Source organism: Coffea arabica, chromosome 2c, assembly GCF_036785885.1.
Source record: "Coffea arabica cultivar ET-39 chromosome 2c, Coffea Arabica ET-39 HiFi, whole genome shotgun sequence".
Taxonomy (NCBI): Eukaryota; Viridiplantae; Streptophyta; class Magnoliopsida; order Gentianales; family Rubiaceae; genus Coffea; species Coffea arabica.
This window is the reverse complement of record NC_092312.1, coordinates 52,233,537-52,252,970: the sequence shown is the minus strand read 5'-3', so window position 1 is coordinate 52,252,970 and position 19,434 is coordinate 52,233,537. Positions and strand designations below refer to the sequence as shown.

The 19,434-nt window shown below is 41.6% G+C and overlaps 1 protein-coding gene across 1 annotated transcript; it reads left to right on the top strand.

The window, feature by feature from the left end:
• Positions 1-14,531: 14,531 nt before the first annotated feature.
• On the top strand, positions 14,532-15,029 carry LOC113739080 (uncharacterized). The gene has a single exon (XM_027266326.1). The coding sequence runs from the start codon at positions 14,532-14,534 to the stop codon at positions 15,027-15,029; it is 498 nt and encodes a 165-aa protein (XP_027122127.1).
• The last annotated feature ends 4,405 nt before the right edge of the window (positions 15,030-19,434 follow it).

Below are 19,434 nucleotides of genomic sequence, written 5' to 3'. Positions count from 1 at the left end.
GCTTTAATAAAATGGCATCATGCATAAAACCCTAGAAAGGGAATGCCATTTAGGGGATCCCGTGTTAGGAATAAGCCACCTTGTGTATCGGATATTTAATCCAAGGAGACTTGCACGTTTACATTTTTGTACCATCCAAAGGGGTAGTGCACAAGGTAAGGTAGGATCCGATCATTTTCATAGAGCAATCTTTGGAATATGAGCGTCTAACAATCACTTTTTGGCCATTTTATCAAATTGGTAAAAATCCCTTGCGTAAAAGGACATTAATTTGAAGAAAATTCACAAATGATTCCCCCTATTGAGACGATAAATAAATTGAGGCCAAAATTTGATTTTTAGAAGGTCATAGACTAATGCACCTCAATAATTTCGAAATAACCAATGGCCGGACATTTCAACCAATCCATTTTGCCAATTCATTCAATAAATCATCAATTCATTTGACCAATTTACCCTTTTTAGGGTTACCTGGTCGTTTTTGAATAAATCGTCAATTCATTTGACCAATTTACCCTTTTTAGGGTCATTTGACCAATTTACCCTTTTTAGGGTTACCTGGTCGTTTTGAATAAATCGTCAATTCATTTGACCAATTTACCCTTTTTAGGGTCATTTGACCAATTTACCCTTTTTAGAATCATCCGGTTGATTTTTGAATAAATCTTCAGTCCATTTTATCAATTTGTTCATTTTTAGGGCAATTTAGTCTATTTTTGAATAAATCACCAATGTCGTTCAATTCATTTGATTAGTTAGGGCAATTTTGTCGATTTTCGATAAATCATCAATTTCGTCCGATTCATTTGACCAGTTTACCCTTTTTAGGACGATCTAGTCAATTTTGAATAAATTCTCGATTTCATTCAATTCATTTGACCAAATTCCTTTTTAGGATGATCCGGTCAATTTTGAGTAAGTTATCAAATATTACTCAATTCATTTGACCCGTTTCCCTTTTTAGGGTAATCCGGTCGATTTTAAATAAATGGTCAATTTCATTTTACCCATTTGACCAATTAGGGTTCAATGTCAATTTCAAATTGGGAAACTTAGTCGATTTTTGAGAAAACCATCCATTGCATCCAGCCATTTGATCAGTTGGGGTTTTGACCCGTGCTGCACTGAAAAAATTTGGTCAACGAATTCCAATCTCTTCGATAGGAAGTTCATCAAGGTCAAACCCGTGCGTTTTTGCAAACTCTTGTATCGATCAAAAGTGATCAATCCATTTGGACGTTGACATCATTTTGACAAATGTCTCTCGTCACTCCAATTGACCAAATTTTTCAAAATTATTTTTCACTTCAATGAGTTGATCAGATCCATCAGGTATGGTATGGTGCCTACCCTAGAGGATTGCATCTTCATGCTAGACCTACCCTTGGCACAAAAGGGTTCCCCCATAGGACATGCATCCGAATTTCCTGGATATCTACTAACTCTTGCCTTTTTCTCTTTCTTTTCTTTATTTTTATTGTAATAACTAAGCAAGGATTAAATCTAAAGGCAACCTTTTCAAAAATTCTCAGGTAATATTTAAACATAGCTTCTCGTCGAAACCCCATCATAACACGATCCCGTAGCCAAGCTCAAAGGAGTCGTGTAAACATGAGTTCACAACCGGAACAATCAGATAGGTTTACTACTACCGCTCAACCCGAGACCATGAGTTTGGGGGTTCAGTTGACTGAGATGCTCACTAAGTTCGACAAAATAACCACTGAGATGGCGGCCCAAAGGAAATTGATTGACGAGCTAATCAGCAGCGGAGTTCAACTTGAACCTATACCCGTCAAGTAGGCTGAGCAAGAGCCATTTGTCATCCCTTCAACTCAAGTCACCGTTACTCCATCTTTACCTATTCCACCCGAAAGAACTTTCACATATCCCACCATACATTTGCCATACACTTACCCTCCTGATCCTTCATTCTTCCCTACTTACGTGCAAGGCCCACAACCCCAAATCACTTTGAATATACCCCCTAAGCCGCATGCCTTTTATCATGATACAGCTGAGCCTTGCTTACCAGACCATACCATTCAAACCAAGCCAGAAATGGGGGAATCCTCTGCTCCCGTTGATATAAAGCTGCTCAAACGCCTTGACCGTTTTGATGAGTTTATAAGGAAGAATCAGGGGTTGAACAAGCAAAAAGTCCTGGATTACGATGAACTTTGCCTTTTCCCGAATGTGCAATTGCCTGAGGGGTTCAAGACTCCGAAGTTTAACAAGTATGATGGGACAGGCAATCCCAAGACACACCTCCGATTGTTCGCCAACAAATTGGGTAGGCCAACAGATGATGAAAATCTGCCTTTGAGGCTATTCCCAGAAAGTCTGGAGGGGGATGCACTGACTGGTATTCCAAGCTGAAACCCAAAGAGGCAAAGACCTGGTTGGACCTGTCCAATGCCTTTACAAGGCAATATGAGTACAATTGTGAGCTAGCGCTAACGCGGACCACACTGGAAGGAACAAAAAGAAAACCATCCGAGGATCACAAGACCTATGCCAAGAGGTGGAGGAAAATAGCTGCCAAAGTCGAGCCACCGATGACTGAGGATGAAATCATACGCACTTTCATCAAAGCACATGATCCGCCGTATTTTGAAGAAATTTTCCGCATGACTGGATGCTCGTTCGCTGCCATTGTCAATAAGCTTGAGGAGTACGATGATTTCGTGAAGGCAGGAAAGATTGTTAATGTGTCTGCCCTCAAATCGCAGTTGGATGCTTTGCAAAGCCAAGGTAGTAATGGGAAGAAGCAACAGTCCAAAAAGCAAGAGGAGGAAACTACTTTTGTTTGGGATCAAAACCCTACCCCAAGACCTAGACCTCGACCACACTTTACCTACTCGAACCCTTACCCTTACTATTCAAACCCTCATCCTGTTTATCACATTAATACCCCTCCTCCTCGACCTCGACCAAATTACCCAAACACACCTACAACACCATTTCATATTTCTCCACATAGTTTTCAAACTAGACCTCGCTCTCCTTATCATCCAAGACCCACATTACCCGTCAACCATAATTACAACTATCAACAGACCGCTGGCACCCAAGATCCGGCCCGATATAGAACTTTTACCAATTTAGGTCGGCCCTTGGATCAACTATATGAGCAGCTCAAGGATGCAGGGAAAATTGGTACAATACCTCCTAAAGCCTATGCTAAAGGAGTTCCTCCTGATTATAATCCTCAAACTTTTTGTGCCTATCATTCTGGAGCTCCTGGACATTCTACTGCCAATTGTCGGGTACTTAAACACAAAATCCAAGACATGATTGAGGCCGGAGACATAATTTTGAGGGAAAAAGTTGAACAAGGACCAAGTATAAGTACAAACCCCTTTCCCAAGCACAGTGACACCTTTGAGGCATCCACCTCCAGTGACGAAATTTGAAAATCATAAAGGAGCTCTGCGCAATTTGGATGGCTGACTATCTTCTCTTACGAAGGGAATTTCGATAAATCTAGGGATTGTCATTTACTAAAGTTCACGAAAACTTTTTCTTGCATATGTAAATAGTTTCATGAAAGCGTTTTTGTTTTGTTTCTGCTTTGATTTGGAGTTTCATGAAATGCTCATTTTGATTATTTGTTTGTCTGATTATGATTCTGATTTTTGAGATGGCCAAAGGTGAGGTTATTTGACTCTTTGAATATCACTGTTCTGGAATTTGATGAAACCCTTTATTGAAAATTCCTCCAATAAAAAGCTCTCATTGAAAATGCCTTCATTGAGAAATCCTTCATTGAGAAAGCTTTCATTGAGAAAAACCATTGAAAAATCCCTTCATTGAAAATCACTTCACTGGAAAAATCCCTTCATTGATGAATCCCTTCACTGGAAAAATCCTTTCATTTGGAAATTCCTTCATTGATAAATCCCTTCATTTGAGAAAATCCCTTTCCAGCCAGGTTGAAAGTTGATTGGTTAAAGCAGTATCATTAACGATTGATTCTGATTGATGAAAAGCAGTCGAATGCTATGTGCTATGACCAACGTTGTCAAAACGCATGGCCTATGTTCATAACAAAAGGATCCGCCACCGATCTTCTGAAGAAGGAAACAAAGTGCTAAAGCGATGAAAGACGAAGTCGAAGGCAAATTTGCTTCAAATTAACAAAGCTTATTGGGTGTTCAAAGGAGAGATGGAAGGACAGACATTCCCTCAACCTATCAACTCGGACATGTGTAAGATGTTCTTTATTTGATTATGCAAAATTTCTTTTAGGAAATCATGCAAGAGACGAGGCAAAAGTCAGGCCATCTTCCTTTCCAATCAAAATATTTCATCCCTAGTCATCCCCTTTGAACTATCAGAACAATAATTTTCGTTTGGCAACCCCTGAGAATTGCAAACCCTACACTGGGGCAAATTCATTTTGAAAAATGATCAGAAAGAAAAGGAAAACCCCACACTGGGGCAAATTTATCTTTGAAAGAGATATGGGAAAAAGAAAGAACCCTACACTGGGGCAAATTTATTTTTGAAAGAAAAATGAAAAGAAAGAAAGAACCCCACACTGGGGCAAATTTAGTTTCTGAAGGAAAATGCAAAAAGTGAGAAAAATGCAATGAAAAAAATGCAAAGAAAGAGAAAATCCAATCAAACTGGGGCAATTTCCTCGATTTCGTTCAAAATTAGAGATAATTTCAAAATGATGCAATTTCAGTTTATTTCACACCTTTCATCAAGCCTGCTTTCAAGCCTCAACTTTTCTTGAAAAACACCCCACCTGACCTCATTACAAAAGCCCAAAGTCCTGGCTTTCGTCACTTGCTGCATTTCTATTAGGGATTTTGCTAATCAACTGGCAGGTGATGTCCATAATGCCTTCGTTTAAGTCTATAAGGGAAGCGCATTTTACTGATGCCAGCAATCTTCAACTTACATTCCTGAGTCGACTATGGGTGAGCTCTTCCATTGTTTCATTAGGTGAAAACCCACAAGGGCACCTCAAGAGAGGAAAAAAGAAAAAAAAAAGAAAAGAAAAAACCAACAAAGAGGGTGGGGGGCAACCTTGGTGAAAACCCGAATGGGCGCCAAGGTAGGTTTCTGCAATGAGCAAGCACAAAGAGGAACAACTGGTGGTTTGGTCCATTTAGATTTCTTCTCATTTTTGTCATACCTCTGGCATCATTGAATTCCAGAGCTAAGATATCCAGAGATTTGAATATGACATCTGTTGGCCAAAAGCTGTGTCATTTTGTAAAAATATTCTTTTGTAAATACATCCTTAGGAAGCTCATTTTTTCCAAATTACTTTCATTCATTGCATTTTTGTAGAATTTAGGCATTAATGGTTATGCGTGCATTCTTGTGCATATTCGTTCTTACATGACATGTGAATTTTCTTGCATACCTCATTTTTTTTATCGTTGAATTGTGGTAAATGACAATCCCTGTGGTTTATTTCAAAAAGTATACTTGGATTCAGTCATCCTTTGGGAACAGTTGAAATCCAGCCAAGCCAGCTACACAGACTTCACAATATGGCAAAACACATACCTGGTCAGTTTGAAAATCGGAAAAGCCTTAGGGTGAGAAATCCAACTCAATCAGATGCCACAGCAAAGGTTGACGAAGGCATCAAAAGACTCATGTTTACACGATTCTAAAGAGCAAAACGGATCAAATGGTGGTGGCAATTTCTTTGTTTTTTCTCTTTCACAGGAAAAATTGTATGCACAGATGAAGGTAATCACACCTCGCACTGGAATTGGTGTCGGGAAGAGTCCTCCGGTTGACAAAGGCAGATCGAAAATGTCACAAGCAAATTTGATCAAAAGGTGCAGCAACATGGCGATACCGAATCAACTATGGACTCAAATTGCAAAAATTCATCCAACTGGGGCAAATTAATTTTTTGGAAAGTTTCTCAAAAGTCAAAAAAAATCAAAAAAATCAAAATCAAATCAAATCAAAAACAAAAAATCATCAATCAAAAATCAAAAATCAAATCAAGTTTCACCTCGGCAGGCTCGGATTTTATCCCACTGACAGCTTTTATTTTCGTTGGGCACGGGTTTTATCCCTCCGACCTCGGCAGGCTCGGGTTTTATCCCACTGACCGCTTTTATTTCCGTTGGGCACGGGTTTTATCTCTCCGACCTCGGCAGGCTCGGGTTTTATCCCACTGACCGCTTTTATTTCCGTTGGGCACGGGTTTTATCCCTCCGACCTCGGCAAAACTAGGTTTGTCCCACCAGTGATCATTTCATTCACATCGCCACTAGCCGTGGGTTAGTCCCACTAGTGAGCGTCCCATGATTTTCATTTTATTCGGGTCAGTCCCATGATTTTATGTTTTATTCGGGCCAGTCCCATGATTTTAAGTTTTATTCGGGTCAGTCCCATGATTTTAAATTTCTGTCTGGGTCTATCCCATTTAAATTTCTGTTCGGGTCTATCCCGTGGGTCTATCCCATTTTTACATTTCTGTCCGGGTCTATCCCGTTTGCATTTTCTGTTCGGGTCTATCCCGTGGGTCTATCCCATTTAAATTTCTGTCTGGGTCTATCCTATTTTACATTTTCTGTTCGGGTCTATCCCGTGGGTCTATCCCATTTACGTTTCTGTTCGGGTCTATCCCGTGGGTCTATCCCATTTAAATTTCTGTCCGGGTCTATCCCGTTTGCATTTTCTGTTCGGGTCTATCCCATGGGTCTATCCCATTTACATTTTTTGTCCAGGTCTATCCCGTGGGTCTATCCCATTTGCATTTCTGTCTGGGTCTATCCCATTTAAATTTCTGTTCGGGTCAGTCCCGTTTAAATTTTTGTTCGGGTCAGTCCCGTTTAAATTTCTGTTCGGGTCAGTCCCGTTTTAATTTTCTGTTCGGGCCAGTCCCGTTCTCTGTTCGGGTCAGTCCCGTTCTAGAATTCTTGTTCGTTGGAATCACTTTGCAGCCGAATAATGCAGATAAGTATTTGGTGTCTACTTTTTTGTCTCAAGTTTTTCCAAAACTCAGACAAAGAGGGGCAAACTGTAGACACCAAATTTTTGGTGTAATTTCATTTACTGTTTATTTTTAGTTTTTTATTTGTCGTGTTAGTTTTATTCGATTTTTTAGTTTTTAGTTTTTAGTTTTTAGTTTTATTTTATTTTTATTTTTTAAGTTTTTATCATAAAATTTGTTGGAAAAATGGAAAAAAAGAAAAGAAAAGCATTAAAAAAAATATGATTTAGTCATTTGTAATCTAAATTCAATGCTTTCTTGAAAAAAAAGAAAAAAAAAAGAAAAAAGTGAAAAATGAAAAATGAAAGAAAAGATTGAAAAATGGCCATTTTTGTTGTTTTTAGTTGTTTAGATTTTTTAAATTGTTTTCATTGTTATTATTATTATTATTACTTGGTTTTTGTCAATTCTGTTAATTAGTTATTATTATTTAGTTTTACTTTCGTTTTTGTTAAATTATTAAAAAAAAAAAAAAAGGTTTTACATGCAAGCTGCGGAAACACAGCTTGCAAAGGACAGTCGCGGATTACCAATCGAAGGGCCAAGAGAAGAAGGCTTAAGTGAAGATGATCTACAACCATTGAATGGAGGGTTTTAAGGTTGGCTAGCTGCATATAAAAGGAAAGAGAAACCACAGCCGCAAGGGGAGAGGGGGATCCGGAATATAGAAAACATCAAGGGGAGATTTCGGGTGTGGGACGGCTAAGAAAAACTGAGAAGCGAGAGAGAGAGCGAGAGAAAGCAAGGTTGGAAGGGGCAGTTGACGGCTGTAGAAAGAAAAAGGCTACGGAGGTTTTAGGTTGGCAGCTGAGAAACAAGAACCGAGAGTTTGCAGAGCGAGGCTAGAGAGGGGAGGCGGCGGAGAGCCAGAAAACTGAGGAAAAAGCTGTGAGAAGAGATGGAGGGGAGTCACGGGTAGAAAGAAAAGCTAGAAGGAGAGGTCTGGGAACGACGGAGAGAAAAGCGACGGGCTGGAGAAGATGAACTTCGCAGGAGACTGAGTAACGGGAGAAGCTGAGGTGAGAAAAGGAATCCGTCCGGCAGGAGGCTTTCAACTGAGCAAAGATCCTTTCTTTCGACCTTTTCAGGCCTCGATTTGCTCTTCAAAAGGCTAAAGGTAACATCTTCTTATCTGTTTGTTCCTCGGTTACTTTGGTTTATATCAAACAAGAAAAATGTATGAGTTTCTGTACGTTACATCCGTCGCTATGGGTCTGTTGGGTTCTTGAATTTGGCTAAGGGTGTAGAGGATCTCGCAAGTTTAGACTGGTTTGAGGCTAGAGGTTTATTTCCCTATCAGGTCATGACATAGGTTGGTTCTGTGGTTGGTGTTCGTGTAAGGAATGAGAGGAAAACCAAAGAGACAGTATGTCATTTAACAATTGGGATTCTTCTTGCCGCCCTCGTTGATCATTTCCTTTTCTGTGGATTTGTGTACCTCTCTTTTATGCTGGTTTCTGGGTAGTAATAGACGCAAGATACATCTTTTGCTAGTGTAGAAACTGATTTGTGTGGCCTGCTTGCCTGGTGATGAAGCCCAGAAAAATGCAGAAAAATCTTGCCGAAGTTGGCATACTTGTGATGGTAGAATTTTATGTGACTTCCCTTGCTTGCAAACCTCTTGTGATGACCTGGATCTGCACCTGCATGCATTAAGGTTTCCCTTGTTGCATCTCCTGGGGAATGTTTAAGCTACATTTACTCATTTTCTATGTTTCTTTGCATAAACTCCTCGCCTGGGCTCCGTGAAGTGTTCGGGAAATGCATGTTTTAGCCCCTCTCTATCCCCGAAATCCCTTGTTTGCTTGTCTAGGTGTTTATTCATGGTGAACATAGTGAATCTTGGGCTGTAAAATTTTCTGCTTTTCTTGATAAAGCTGCGGCAATGTTGTAATTAGAAAATGCAGAAGTTTGCGACTTGTTTTCCTGATTTGTTTGGGTCAGAGTTTAGTGTGAATGTAGATCATTTCTGATGTATTTTGAAACTGAAAGTTTGTTGGAAACTCATGGTATGAATTGCTGAAGTTACCAAGTTATTTAAAAGTTCCTCCTTTCAAAAACACAGCAAGCAAAAGCTGCTGCATTTTTTCTGTCTTTTCTCTGCCGCGTTTCCTTTCCCTTGGCTGCTGGTTAAGTTTTGCACTTCAGTTTCATGTTTGATCTTGTGTTGGAGGGAATCAATGGAAGGTTGGACGTTGAGTCTGCATATTTGCATGTTTGGATCATGATTGAACACTTTGCTGAAAAGCAAACAAGCAAGCTGCCGAAACCATTTCTGCATGAATTTTAGAAGTTTGGTATGATATATTTTCATGTTTTCTGGTCATTTGGATTGTGATCATTATGTAGCCTGTTACTTGGCTTAAAGTTATGATGTTGGGTTGGAAAATATCTATTCAAGGTTGTGTATTTGAATCAAAAATTAGAGTTAGTTTGAAAGCAAAGTGCAGCAGTTTTATTCTCGTTGATTGAAGCTTAATAGAAATGGTTGCAGAAGCTCTTTGTCTACGTAGCCTTTGCATGGGTTTTGCATGAAAAATAATTCCAAAAAATTGCATTCCAACCCCTCAAATCCCCCTTTGTCCTACTATGGTCCAGTCATGTTTTAATTTCTTGCAATTTAGTCCTAGAATAATTGCACTTTGACCACCAAGTCCCCTCTTGACTCACTATGGCCCAAGTAATTGGAACACTTAATCAATTCGATCCCTCAAGTTTCTCCATGTTCCACAAAAGCCCAAGCATGTTCTAATTTCTTGCAAATGGGTTTTAGAATAATGCATTTTAAGCCATTACTTGACTTTTTCTTTGCCCCTGGACCCTTGAAGTTCTTAAAAGTGTTTGATTAGGCTCGAGTGCTTGGTTAGTGTTTGCAATTGAGTCCTTGGTAGCCTCAACTTTGCAATTCGACTGCTCGTTCGCTTTCATTTGTTTAGGTGGTACTTAATACATGAATTTGTGAACTTTATGATCAAGCGAGCTTGTGTTTGTTTATTTTCTTTAATATTCCCAAATAAAGTGGTATCTTGACCTTTTTATTGTTTTGAAGCCATTTTTCTTTCATTTGGACATCGTTCAAAGGGGGCGGTATAATTTCTTTTATCCCTTTTTGTGTCTCTCCTATGTGATCCAACGTGCTAAATGAGAATTGCATGCCTACTTTGCTTTCCTAGCCTTTCCTTAATTCCTTTCATTTATGTCATTTACTTTCATTTTCATTAAGTTATTCTTTTTATGGGGTATGTGTACACCTCTTGGCTTGTAATAGATAGGGCTTTGGCAAGCAATTTGGTCCATTTTCCCCTTCCCCTTTTTGTTTTAGTTAGTGAATGTAATAAGTTCATTAGCTTGGTTGCATGCCTATGTGTTACGTGTTACTTGCTTTATTAGGTTTTGCATCTAGTCGAGCATGCTAAATGTTATGTGCTATGTGTTTATGAGTGTTTGGCATGTCTACTCGCTTTCCATAGCCATGAATGAATGTGATGGATGAATGTACGTTTCCACTAGTCCAACGCTAGTCGGAATTCATAGAATGGGCTAGTCCAACGCTAGACCCTTAAGGATTTCCCCTCGTTAGTACATGTTTGCATGTTCATTACATGTCATGCATTTTTTTTTAGTTTTATCATTTTGCATGCCCCTCGAACCCCTTTTCCCTCCATTTTAGGATTTTTGCATTTCATGCTAGTTATAGGGTTCATTTGCTTGAGAGTCCCCTTAAATATGGGATATAGACGAGTGTGGCTTTTTCTAAGCCTTAGCACGCTTGTATCCTCTCTATAAATGGGCAAATTGAGTCACGATTTAGGTCTCCCCGTACCCAATATGCTTGAATTCCCTAGGCTCATGCATTTTTAAATCCACTCTACCATTTTATACCCTCATCACACTTTCATTTTTCCTCCCATTTTGCACACGTGCACCTTTATGTTTCTTCACTTGCACACGAAACACTTTTATCATCACTTGCACACATGCACTTCATATTATCATTTCACATACCGTACCTTGCCCACTCACGTGCACATTTTCATTTACATATTTATTATTTTTTTTATTACTTTTTTAAACTCATGTCCTCACATTGCATACATGCATTCCATTCATTTGCATCCCACTCGCATTATTCGTGACTTCTTCAAAGGATCGTTATTGGGCTTCACAATTAAATGTGATTGGCACCACTCAACCCTTGAAGAGAAATTTCCCCAATACCCCTAGGTCTAGGGTTTGCATTCATGTAGTGCATCCAAATGTAATAAATTCTTTGGTTAAAACAAGAAAATCTTTGATTAAATCATGCAACTAGCCTTGGCTAGGTCAAAGGGGTGCCTTGGATTTTATCCTTGCCTTCCCCTTTGTCAAATGTGACTCCCGAACCTTTTTCTTTGGTTTACGTGGACTAGGAGTCGTTTAAAAGGGGTTTCTTACTACTTTTTCCTATTTTTTCTTTCAAAATTCATTTTTTTTTTGGTGACTTGGTACACCTTAACTCATTACCAAGTGGCGACTCCAATTTTTATTTCAAAAAACCCTTTTTAAACTATAATTTTGGGTCAAATCGTCGCATTTTCAAACCCCCATTTAGACCCATTTTTCTTTTAAATCACAATTCATTTTCCAATCACAAAAAATACATTTTTTTAACAATTCATTTATTTATTTATCAAAAAATGGGGCGCGACACAGTTTCCAATGAAACCTAGTCAGATCCTCAATTTACAGAACCAAAATCCAACTAGTCGGCTATCTAACCGCACTGCACTGGAATGGTCATATCTCCGGTACCACGGTCCATTTAGGGTGTTCTTGTAGGCGTTGGAAAGCTTAAACAGAGTAATAAAACTTTCATGTTTTGATAAAAAGCTAAATCAGCATGGATCCTAGTGAACAAACATGATAAACTGGATGAACTGACGAAAACGGAACACTGGAAATTTCCTAAAATAGTGAGGGTATTTTGGTCTTTTCACGGGCTACATTGCTCCGATTGAGCTGAAAATTTTCAGCCACCTCTAACATATCATTCCCTACAACTTTCATGTTTTTAGCCAAGGCCAATTCGGCCTCTAACATAGGGAAATAAAAACGGGCAGAACCTAGTGACAATTTTCCAGAAATCTGAAATCTTTTGGTTTCAATGATAACTTTCTTAATTTCTTACTCCACTTGCTACCAAAACCCCCTATATAACCTTGGATACAACATATATTCATCATACATCAAGTTTAGGCAGAAATTTATTAAACCCTAACTCATGTAACAAAAGGAAAAATTACCCAAAACATGATAACAACCGTAATTCATCACAATCTTGAGATGCTAAGCTAATTTAAACAAGATTAAGAGTAAAAATTGGGGAAATCATCATCCTTACCTTGCTTAGTGTCTACCAAGAGCAACCCTAGCCTTCCCGTTCAAAATTTCACCAATAGCTCACTCAATAAACACTCAAGGGTGCCTTTAATCGGTTTAGTTTCTTTGTTTCCTCACTTTGTGACTTGATTCAAGAAGAAATAGAGAAGCTTTTCTCTTGTTTTTGCTCTCTCTCTCTCTCGGCTCTTCAGCAGAAATAATGAGGAAGAATGGTGCAATTTTGGGGATAAGAAGGTTGGACAATGTCTTGGTCAATGGCCTCTAATGGTGTGACACTTGTCACAACCCTTACCAAGTAAAATTTCCTTTTCTTTTCTTGTATTTTCAGCCTCTAATTTCGGTCAATCTTAGCTGGAATTTAGGAGATATTTTGCTCAAATATTAATGAGTTCATGTCGTAAGAAAGTGGTGGTCAAGTGGTGCATTCAAACGGTAGTGCGCGGGACCCGCCGGTTCGCGCTGTTTTTCTTAAAAACACACGTACTAGGGTTTTTACTTCCCATTCACTAACCTTATGTCATTGCTCCTAATCACATATTATTTCTCACTTAAAAGTCACTTTTAATCACCAAATTTAATCCTTACTCTATACCGAAAATTCATCCGGCGAAAAATCGCGAAAACCCTAATTTTGCACTAGTCTTGAAACCAAAAGTGAAACCCTACTTTCTAGGTTTATTTGCACTTATTGGGAAATGGTTGGGTAGTAGGGCTATAATAAATGATTTCTAAATAAAAAGGCATTTTTGAGAAAAATATAAGAAATTTGTGAGTCCTCACAGGGACAGCTTTCCCCACTGCTGGGCGGGCTAGGCAGTAACGTGACAGAATCTTTGGAAGGTGATTTGGCTATGGCTGACTGTGAGGAGTTGCGAGTTGGTGGAGATGTGGTTTTGACCAGCGAAGGGCTTCCAGGAGATCGGCATGGGGATGAGGGTAGCCACGCGGTGGAGTATGTGGCAGCGGCGGGTAACCTTTCTCCACGAGGTACGGCGCTAAAGGATGGGCTGGGTGTAGTTGAGATGGGATAGCTGTTTTAGCAGTCCCGACAGGCCCTTGACGATTCTTTTAGGGTAGTCACAGGCAAGGCCAAGGGCGTGTGTGTGAGGTTCCCATCTGATAGGGAGCTGCGATCTACGGTAAAGGCTTCACAAAATTCCTTCCAACCTTTATCCCATGATTAATGCACTATACTGGAATATTAGGGGTGTGACTAAGGCCTCCCATTTTCGTAGGCTGCGAAAATTAGTTGTCTTATAATATCCAAATGCTAGTTGTGTGTGAAATACATGTTTAGAAGTTGTTGGCTGAGGAATTTCGGGTTAGATTGAAGTTTGATTTTGTGCTTTCTCACTCTGAGGGGTTGTTGTGGGTCTTCTATAACTCTTCTTTTCGTTGTTACATTGTGGGTGAGGGTGCTCAGTTTTTGTCTGTTCAACATCCTTGTTTGATAAGCTCGGTTACCTTCGCAGCGGTACATGCTGCTTCTGCTGGGGAGGAAAGGAAGGCTCTTTGGGCAGGTTTGCTCCAGTTCAAACCATTGCATGGCCCTTGGCTGGTGTGTGGTGATTTTAATGTTGTGGTTGTGGAGGAGGAGAAGAAGTGGGGACGGCTGTTCACAATTGGTGAGGCAGCAGATTTTGTGGCTTTCATGAGTGCCACTGGTTTTGTGGATGGTGGGTTCTCTGGATCTAAATTTACCTGGTGCAATAATCGTCACAGCCGAGCTAGGATTTGGAAACGGCTGGACCATTTATTGCTGAATGTGGAGTGTTTTGACGCTGGCTTGTCCATTGGTGTTGCTCATTTGGAGCGTCACGCCTCGGATCATGCGCCATTGTTGCTCTCCACGGCTACAAGGATGGATGGTAAACCCCGCCCATTCTAGTTCATTAATGCTTGGACAGATCCTAAGGATTTCTTGGAAGTGGTGCAAGAGTCTTGGCAACAAGAGTGTGATGGACCTCCGATGCATGTGCTCTGTTCTAAGTTACAGCGGCTAAGGGGGCATCTCCGTCTATGGAACAAGGACCGTATGGGGAACTTTTCAGACAATGTAGCAAAAGCTGAATAGGAGGTTGGGAGGTTAGAGAGATGTTTAGAGGAGGGCGGTTTTGAGGCGGTGCACGTGGAGCTGCAGTAGGCCCAGGCTTCTTTGAGACGAGCATTAACCATGGAAAAGTCGCTGTGGAAGCAAAGATCTCGGGTCAAATGGCTGGCTCTAGGTGATCATAACACTAAGTTCTTCCACTTAGTGGTCAAGCAACGGCATATGCAATCAGTAATCCGTCGTATTCAAAAACCTAACGGGGAATGGGTTAGTGAGAATGCGCTCATAGGTGAGGAGGCGGTATGGTGTTTTTCCTCGTTATTCTCGTTGGAGGATGCCCCTGAGGTGAGGGATATGGTCGATGTCATCTCTTGGCTAGTATCAATGGAGGACAATAAGCGGTTGGAGGAGGTACCGTCCTTGGAAGAAGTGAGGCAGACGGTATGTGAAATGGATGGGAACAATGCTGCGAGTCTTGACAGCTTCTCCAGTAGGTTCTTCTCCGCTGCTTGGGGGATAGTTGGTGGTGATGTGTACAATGTTGTCTTGAGTTTCTTTTGTGGTGCTGAGCTTCCTAGGCGAATCACTACTACCTCCATTGTCTTGTTGCCCAATGTGTAGCAGCCGAAGGAGTTTTCACAATTTCGGCCTATCAATCTATGCAACTTTGTGAACAAGATCTTCTCAAAGATTCTGACCCGTCGTTTGGCTCCTCTTTTGCCTAAGATTATCTTAATGAATCAGAGCGGGTTTGTTAGGGGTCGATCCATTTCAGATAATTACCTGCTGGCTCAGGAGATCATTGCGGGCATCAAGAGGAAGGTGCGCGGGTGTAATATAGTGGTAAAACTGGATATGACAAAAGCTTATGATAAGATGATGTGGCCATTCTTGATGAAGGTTCTCCGAGCCTTCGGCTTCGGGGAACGCTGGGTTGACATGGTCTGGCGGATTATTTCCAATGTTTGGTTCTCCGTTATTATAAATGGATCGCCCTGCGATTTCTTTAAGTCTGCTCGTGGGCTTCGTCAGAGGGATCCATTATCGCCTGCACTATTTATCATCAGAGCGGAGGTACTATCTCTGTCTCTAAATTAGCTTGTGCATCTATGGGGGTTTCAAGGCTTCACGGTCCCCAAAGGTTGCCCGACTATTACGCATTTGGAGTATGCTGATGATGTACTGATTTTCCCGAGTGCGACTGCCGCTTCATTCAGGCTAGTAATGAGGACATTAAAGGAGTATGAGGCGATCTTTGGCCAACTGATCAACAAAACGAAGAGTTGTTTCTTGGTGCATGCCAGCTTAGGTAGACCACGGAGGACGATGATCCAGCAGGTAACGGGTTTCAAGTTCAGGTCATTTCCCATCAAGTATTTAGGGTACCCTCTGTATTATGGGAGGCGGAAAAAGGAGTACTTTGGTGGATTGTCCCAGGTAGTGGTGAGTAAGGTTGAGTCCTGGAAGAACAGGTTACTGTCTACTGGGGGTAGGATTGTGCTGTTGAAGCTCGTTCTCTCTGCTTTACCAGTCCATCTCTTAATGGCTGTTATACCTCCGAAATCAGTATTTAAAGAGATTGAAAGGAGCTTCTCAAATTTCCTCTGGGGTGAATCGGAGTAGGGTCGTAAGCTGTATTGGATTGGGTAGAAGGACCTATGTGTGCCAGGTGAAGAAGGGGACGTGGGTTTTCGGCGACTGGAGGATATTCATGGTGTTTTTTCCATCAAATTGTGGTGAAGCTTTCATTCCCTATTATCTCTTTGGGCAACCTTCATGAAGGCTAAGTATTGCTCGCAGGTGCACCCTAATCTGGTCAATCGCGATGGGGGCTCGCAAGTATGGAGAAGGATGGTCGTGGTGTGTCACCTTACGAAGTGTCACATTGGGTGGATTGGGCGCTCTGGTAGCTCAAATTTCTGGTTCGATAATTGGCTTGGGACTGGTTCATTGGCTTCGCGGTTGGAGAGTGTGTCGAATCACCTAGTTGCTGATTTTGTAACGAATGGGTCTTGGAACCTTCAACATCTCCAGCAATAGGTGTTAGACGGGGTCGCCAGTGAGGTTGCTTGGGTTGCTCCTTCGACGGGTCATCTTCCTGATTTAATGGTTTGGGGACCGACACAATTCGGGCGATTTACCTTACGGTCTACGTTTCAACTAATGAGACGCAATGCTAATAGCTCCTTCATGTTTTGAAGTATTTGACACCCGATGTTACCATTGAAAATCTCTTTCTTCTTATTGCGCCTATTACGTGGGCGTTTACCTATGGATTGCTACCTGTGGAAATTTGGGGTTCATGGACCGTTCAGGTGTGGGTGCTGCCCATCCCCGGACATTGAGATAGTAGAGCATGTCTTTGCTGAGGGTGATATGGTATCACGGGTTTGGCACTTCTTCGGGGACCCGGTGGGCATCTCTTGGAGTGGTTCATCGTTTCGTGTATGTCTTGCAGCCTGGTGGTATAGGAAGAAGGGCAATAGGTATCTTGCTTTTGTTCACCATATACTCCCGCTTCTGATTTGCTGGCACCTGTGAAAATTCAGAAACTCCATGAGATACGAGCAGATCCAATTGGGGTTGGACAGGTTGTGCACCTTGGTCATAACCGACCTTCGAGAGATGTTTGCCTTACACTTTCAGCAACGCAGGTCCTTCCCAGCAGCTTGGTGCACTTTTATGCTGAGATTTCTGGATGGGCTCCACGGGTGTCCCACATGTTAGTGAGGTGGTCGCGGCCTTCAGGTGACCTCCTCAAACTTACTACTGATGGGTGCTCCAAGGGAAACCCTGGTACTAGTAGGGGCGGTGGGATCCTCCGAGATGGAGGTGGCAGGTTGCTCCTAGCATTTTCCGGTCATTTTGGTCAGGCTACTAGTCTTCAGGCCAAAGTTAGAGCTCTTCTTTATGGGGTTAAGCTGTTCGCTCATAGAGGGTTTGGCCGGTTGGTCGTCGAATTAGATTCGCTTGTGTTGGTCCATATTCTACTTGGGAAGACTGGTTGCCCTATTTATCAGGAGATACAGCAGCTGTTTGCATTGTCTCCGCTAGGCAAACCAAGTTGCTGATGCTTTAGCAAACGTTGGGTATGCTTAGGAGAGAGAAGGGATCTACTCTTCCACGACAGCGTTACCTCCAGCGGCTAGAGGAGCCATGTGTCTAGATAGGATAGGAATTCCATCGGTTAGAAGGATTGTCCATGACCAGGTAGGTCCGTAGTAGCAGGGCTGGTTGGTGGTGTCACCTTTTTCTTTTAATAAATTACCAGGGGGTGGCGTCCCTCCCCGTGCTCGGGGTTAGCCAAAAAAAAATAATAATACATTTTGTCTCAATAGATAGAAAGAAAGTATGTGTGTATATATATATATATATATATATATATATATATATATGAAAATGTATTCTTTAGAGATTTTTCTTTTCTCATATGTATTATATTTGAGTACAAAAAAATTCAAACATTTGAATAATAAATTTTTTACGTTTTAGATAATTATTGTTTTGTATATATTCATTCTTTATGTGCTCATTAGAAGATTTCATGATGAATTCTAAGAAATAAAACTAAATTGAGATTTTTTGACCTCTTGTTTGAAAATTCATGAGTATATGTCCAATTTCCAAAAAAAAAATTTTTAGAGGAACGGGTACACATTTTAAGCGAAACAAGGAGTACTACTCCCTTACACGCATTAGACGAAAATATGGGAAGAGCTGAGTGTCCAAGGCCGAGATGCCTTTCACCCGTGGTGGCAAACTAGTGGTGTCATAAGTGGCTGATTTGTGGCTCGAAGCTACTCCTTTCGCCAGGATGTCTGCTGCTGAGTTAACCTCCTGGTAGCAATGCTCGACGATGAAATCTGCAGTGGATAGAGCTTGACGGATTTGTCTAATGATGGTGTCGATCTTCCAAGGCACTGCTGAAGTTTGTTGCACCATATTAAGCAATTGTTTGGAGTCCACCTGCACTATCAGTTTTGGCAACCCCAGAGAGGTGCACAGCCGAAGTCCCTCCAAGAGTGCCATGGCCTCCGATTCCATGTTGGTACGTGGCCCATAAAAGGTGGAGAAAGCTTGTAAGACCTGACCAGTGTGGTCACGTATAATCCCCCCTCCCCCTGAGAAGCCAAGGTTGCCAAGAGAGGATCCGTCCACATTGAATTTTGCGTAAGGGAAAGGCAGCAATGACCAAGAGAGTGAAACACATGTTTTACTCCGTGGCTATGCTATTAACATTTTTAACCCTAGGTGCCGGAAGGTGGAGTCTTGAGGGGCTGAATAAGGTAAGGGGTAAGTGTCTCCAATGCTATTCACCAAAGCCACAACCCGACAGCGGACTTGCGCTGGCGAAAATACGATGACCTCAAACACTGCCGTGTTCCGAGCCTTCCACAGCTCCCAGCAAATGAGTACAGGCAATAGGTGGGCAACAATGGCCAAGAGCATCTTCCCGGAGGAGTGCATCCACCAACCTTGCAGCTTAAGTAGAAGCGTGTTTGAGACGCCGACGTTCAGATAGAGGCCTTATTCAAACCAACCCCAAACTTGGCGCGCTGTGTGGCAATCGATGAAATAATGGGTTAGAGAATCTTCATTGGGGGCAGAAAGGGCATTTGGACGGCAGGTGGAGGCCAAACTGTCTGAGGATATCTGGAAACGGAAGTAGATTATTAAGGAGGCACCACATGAAAATGGAGATCTTGAGTGGGATACGGTGGTTCCAAATGAGCTTGCGAGATATTAAGTGGGTGGAGAGAGGCCGAAGGGTCTCCAACGCCGAAGAAATCGTGAACGCGCCTGCTGTGGAGGGCTGCCAAACCACGTGGTCCATGCATTGCGAGGGGGGATCGTGAAAGCTAGGACGCACTGCCTCTCTTCCTTGGTGAGGAACTTCCCAACCTGATCCAACAGCCATCCCTCCTCCTCTACCAACCCTGAAATTCTGATGGTGGGTATGGGGAGAGTGTGCTTGCCGTGGGCAAGTGGACCTGTGCCCAACCAGTTATCAAACCAAAAGGATGCA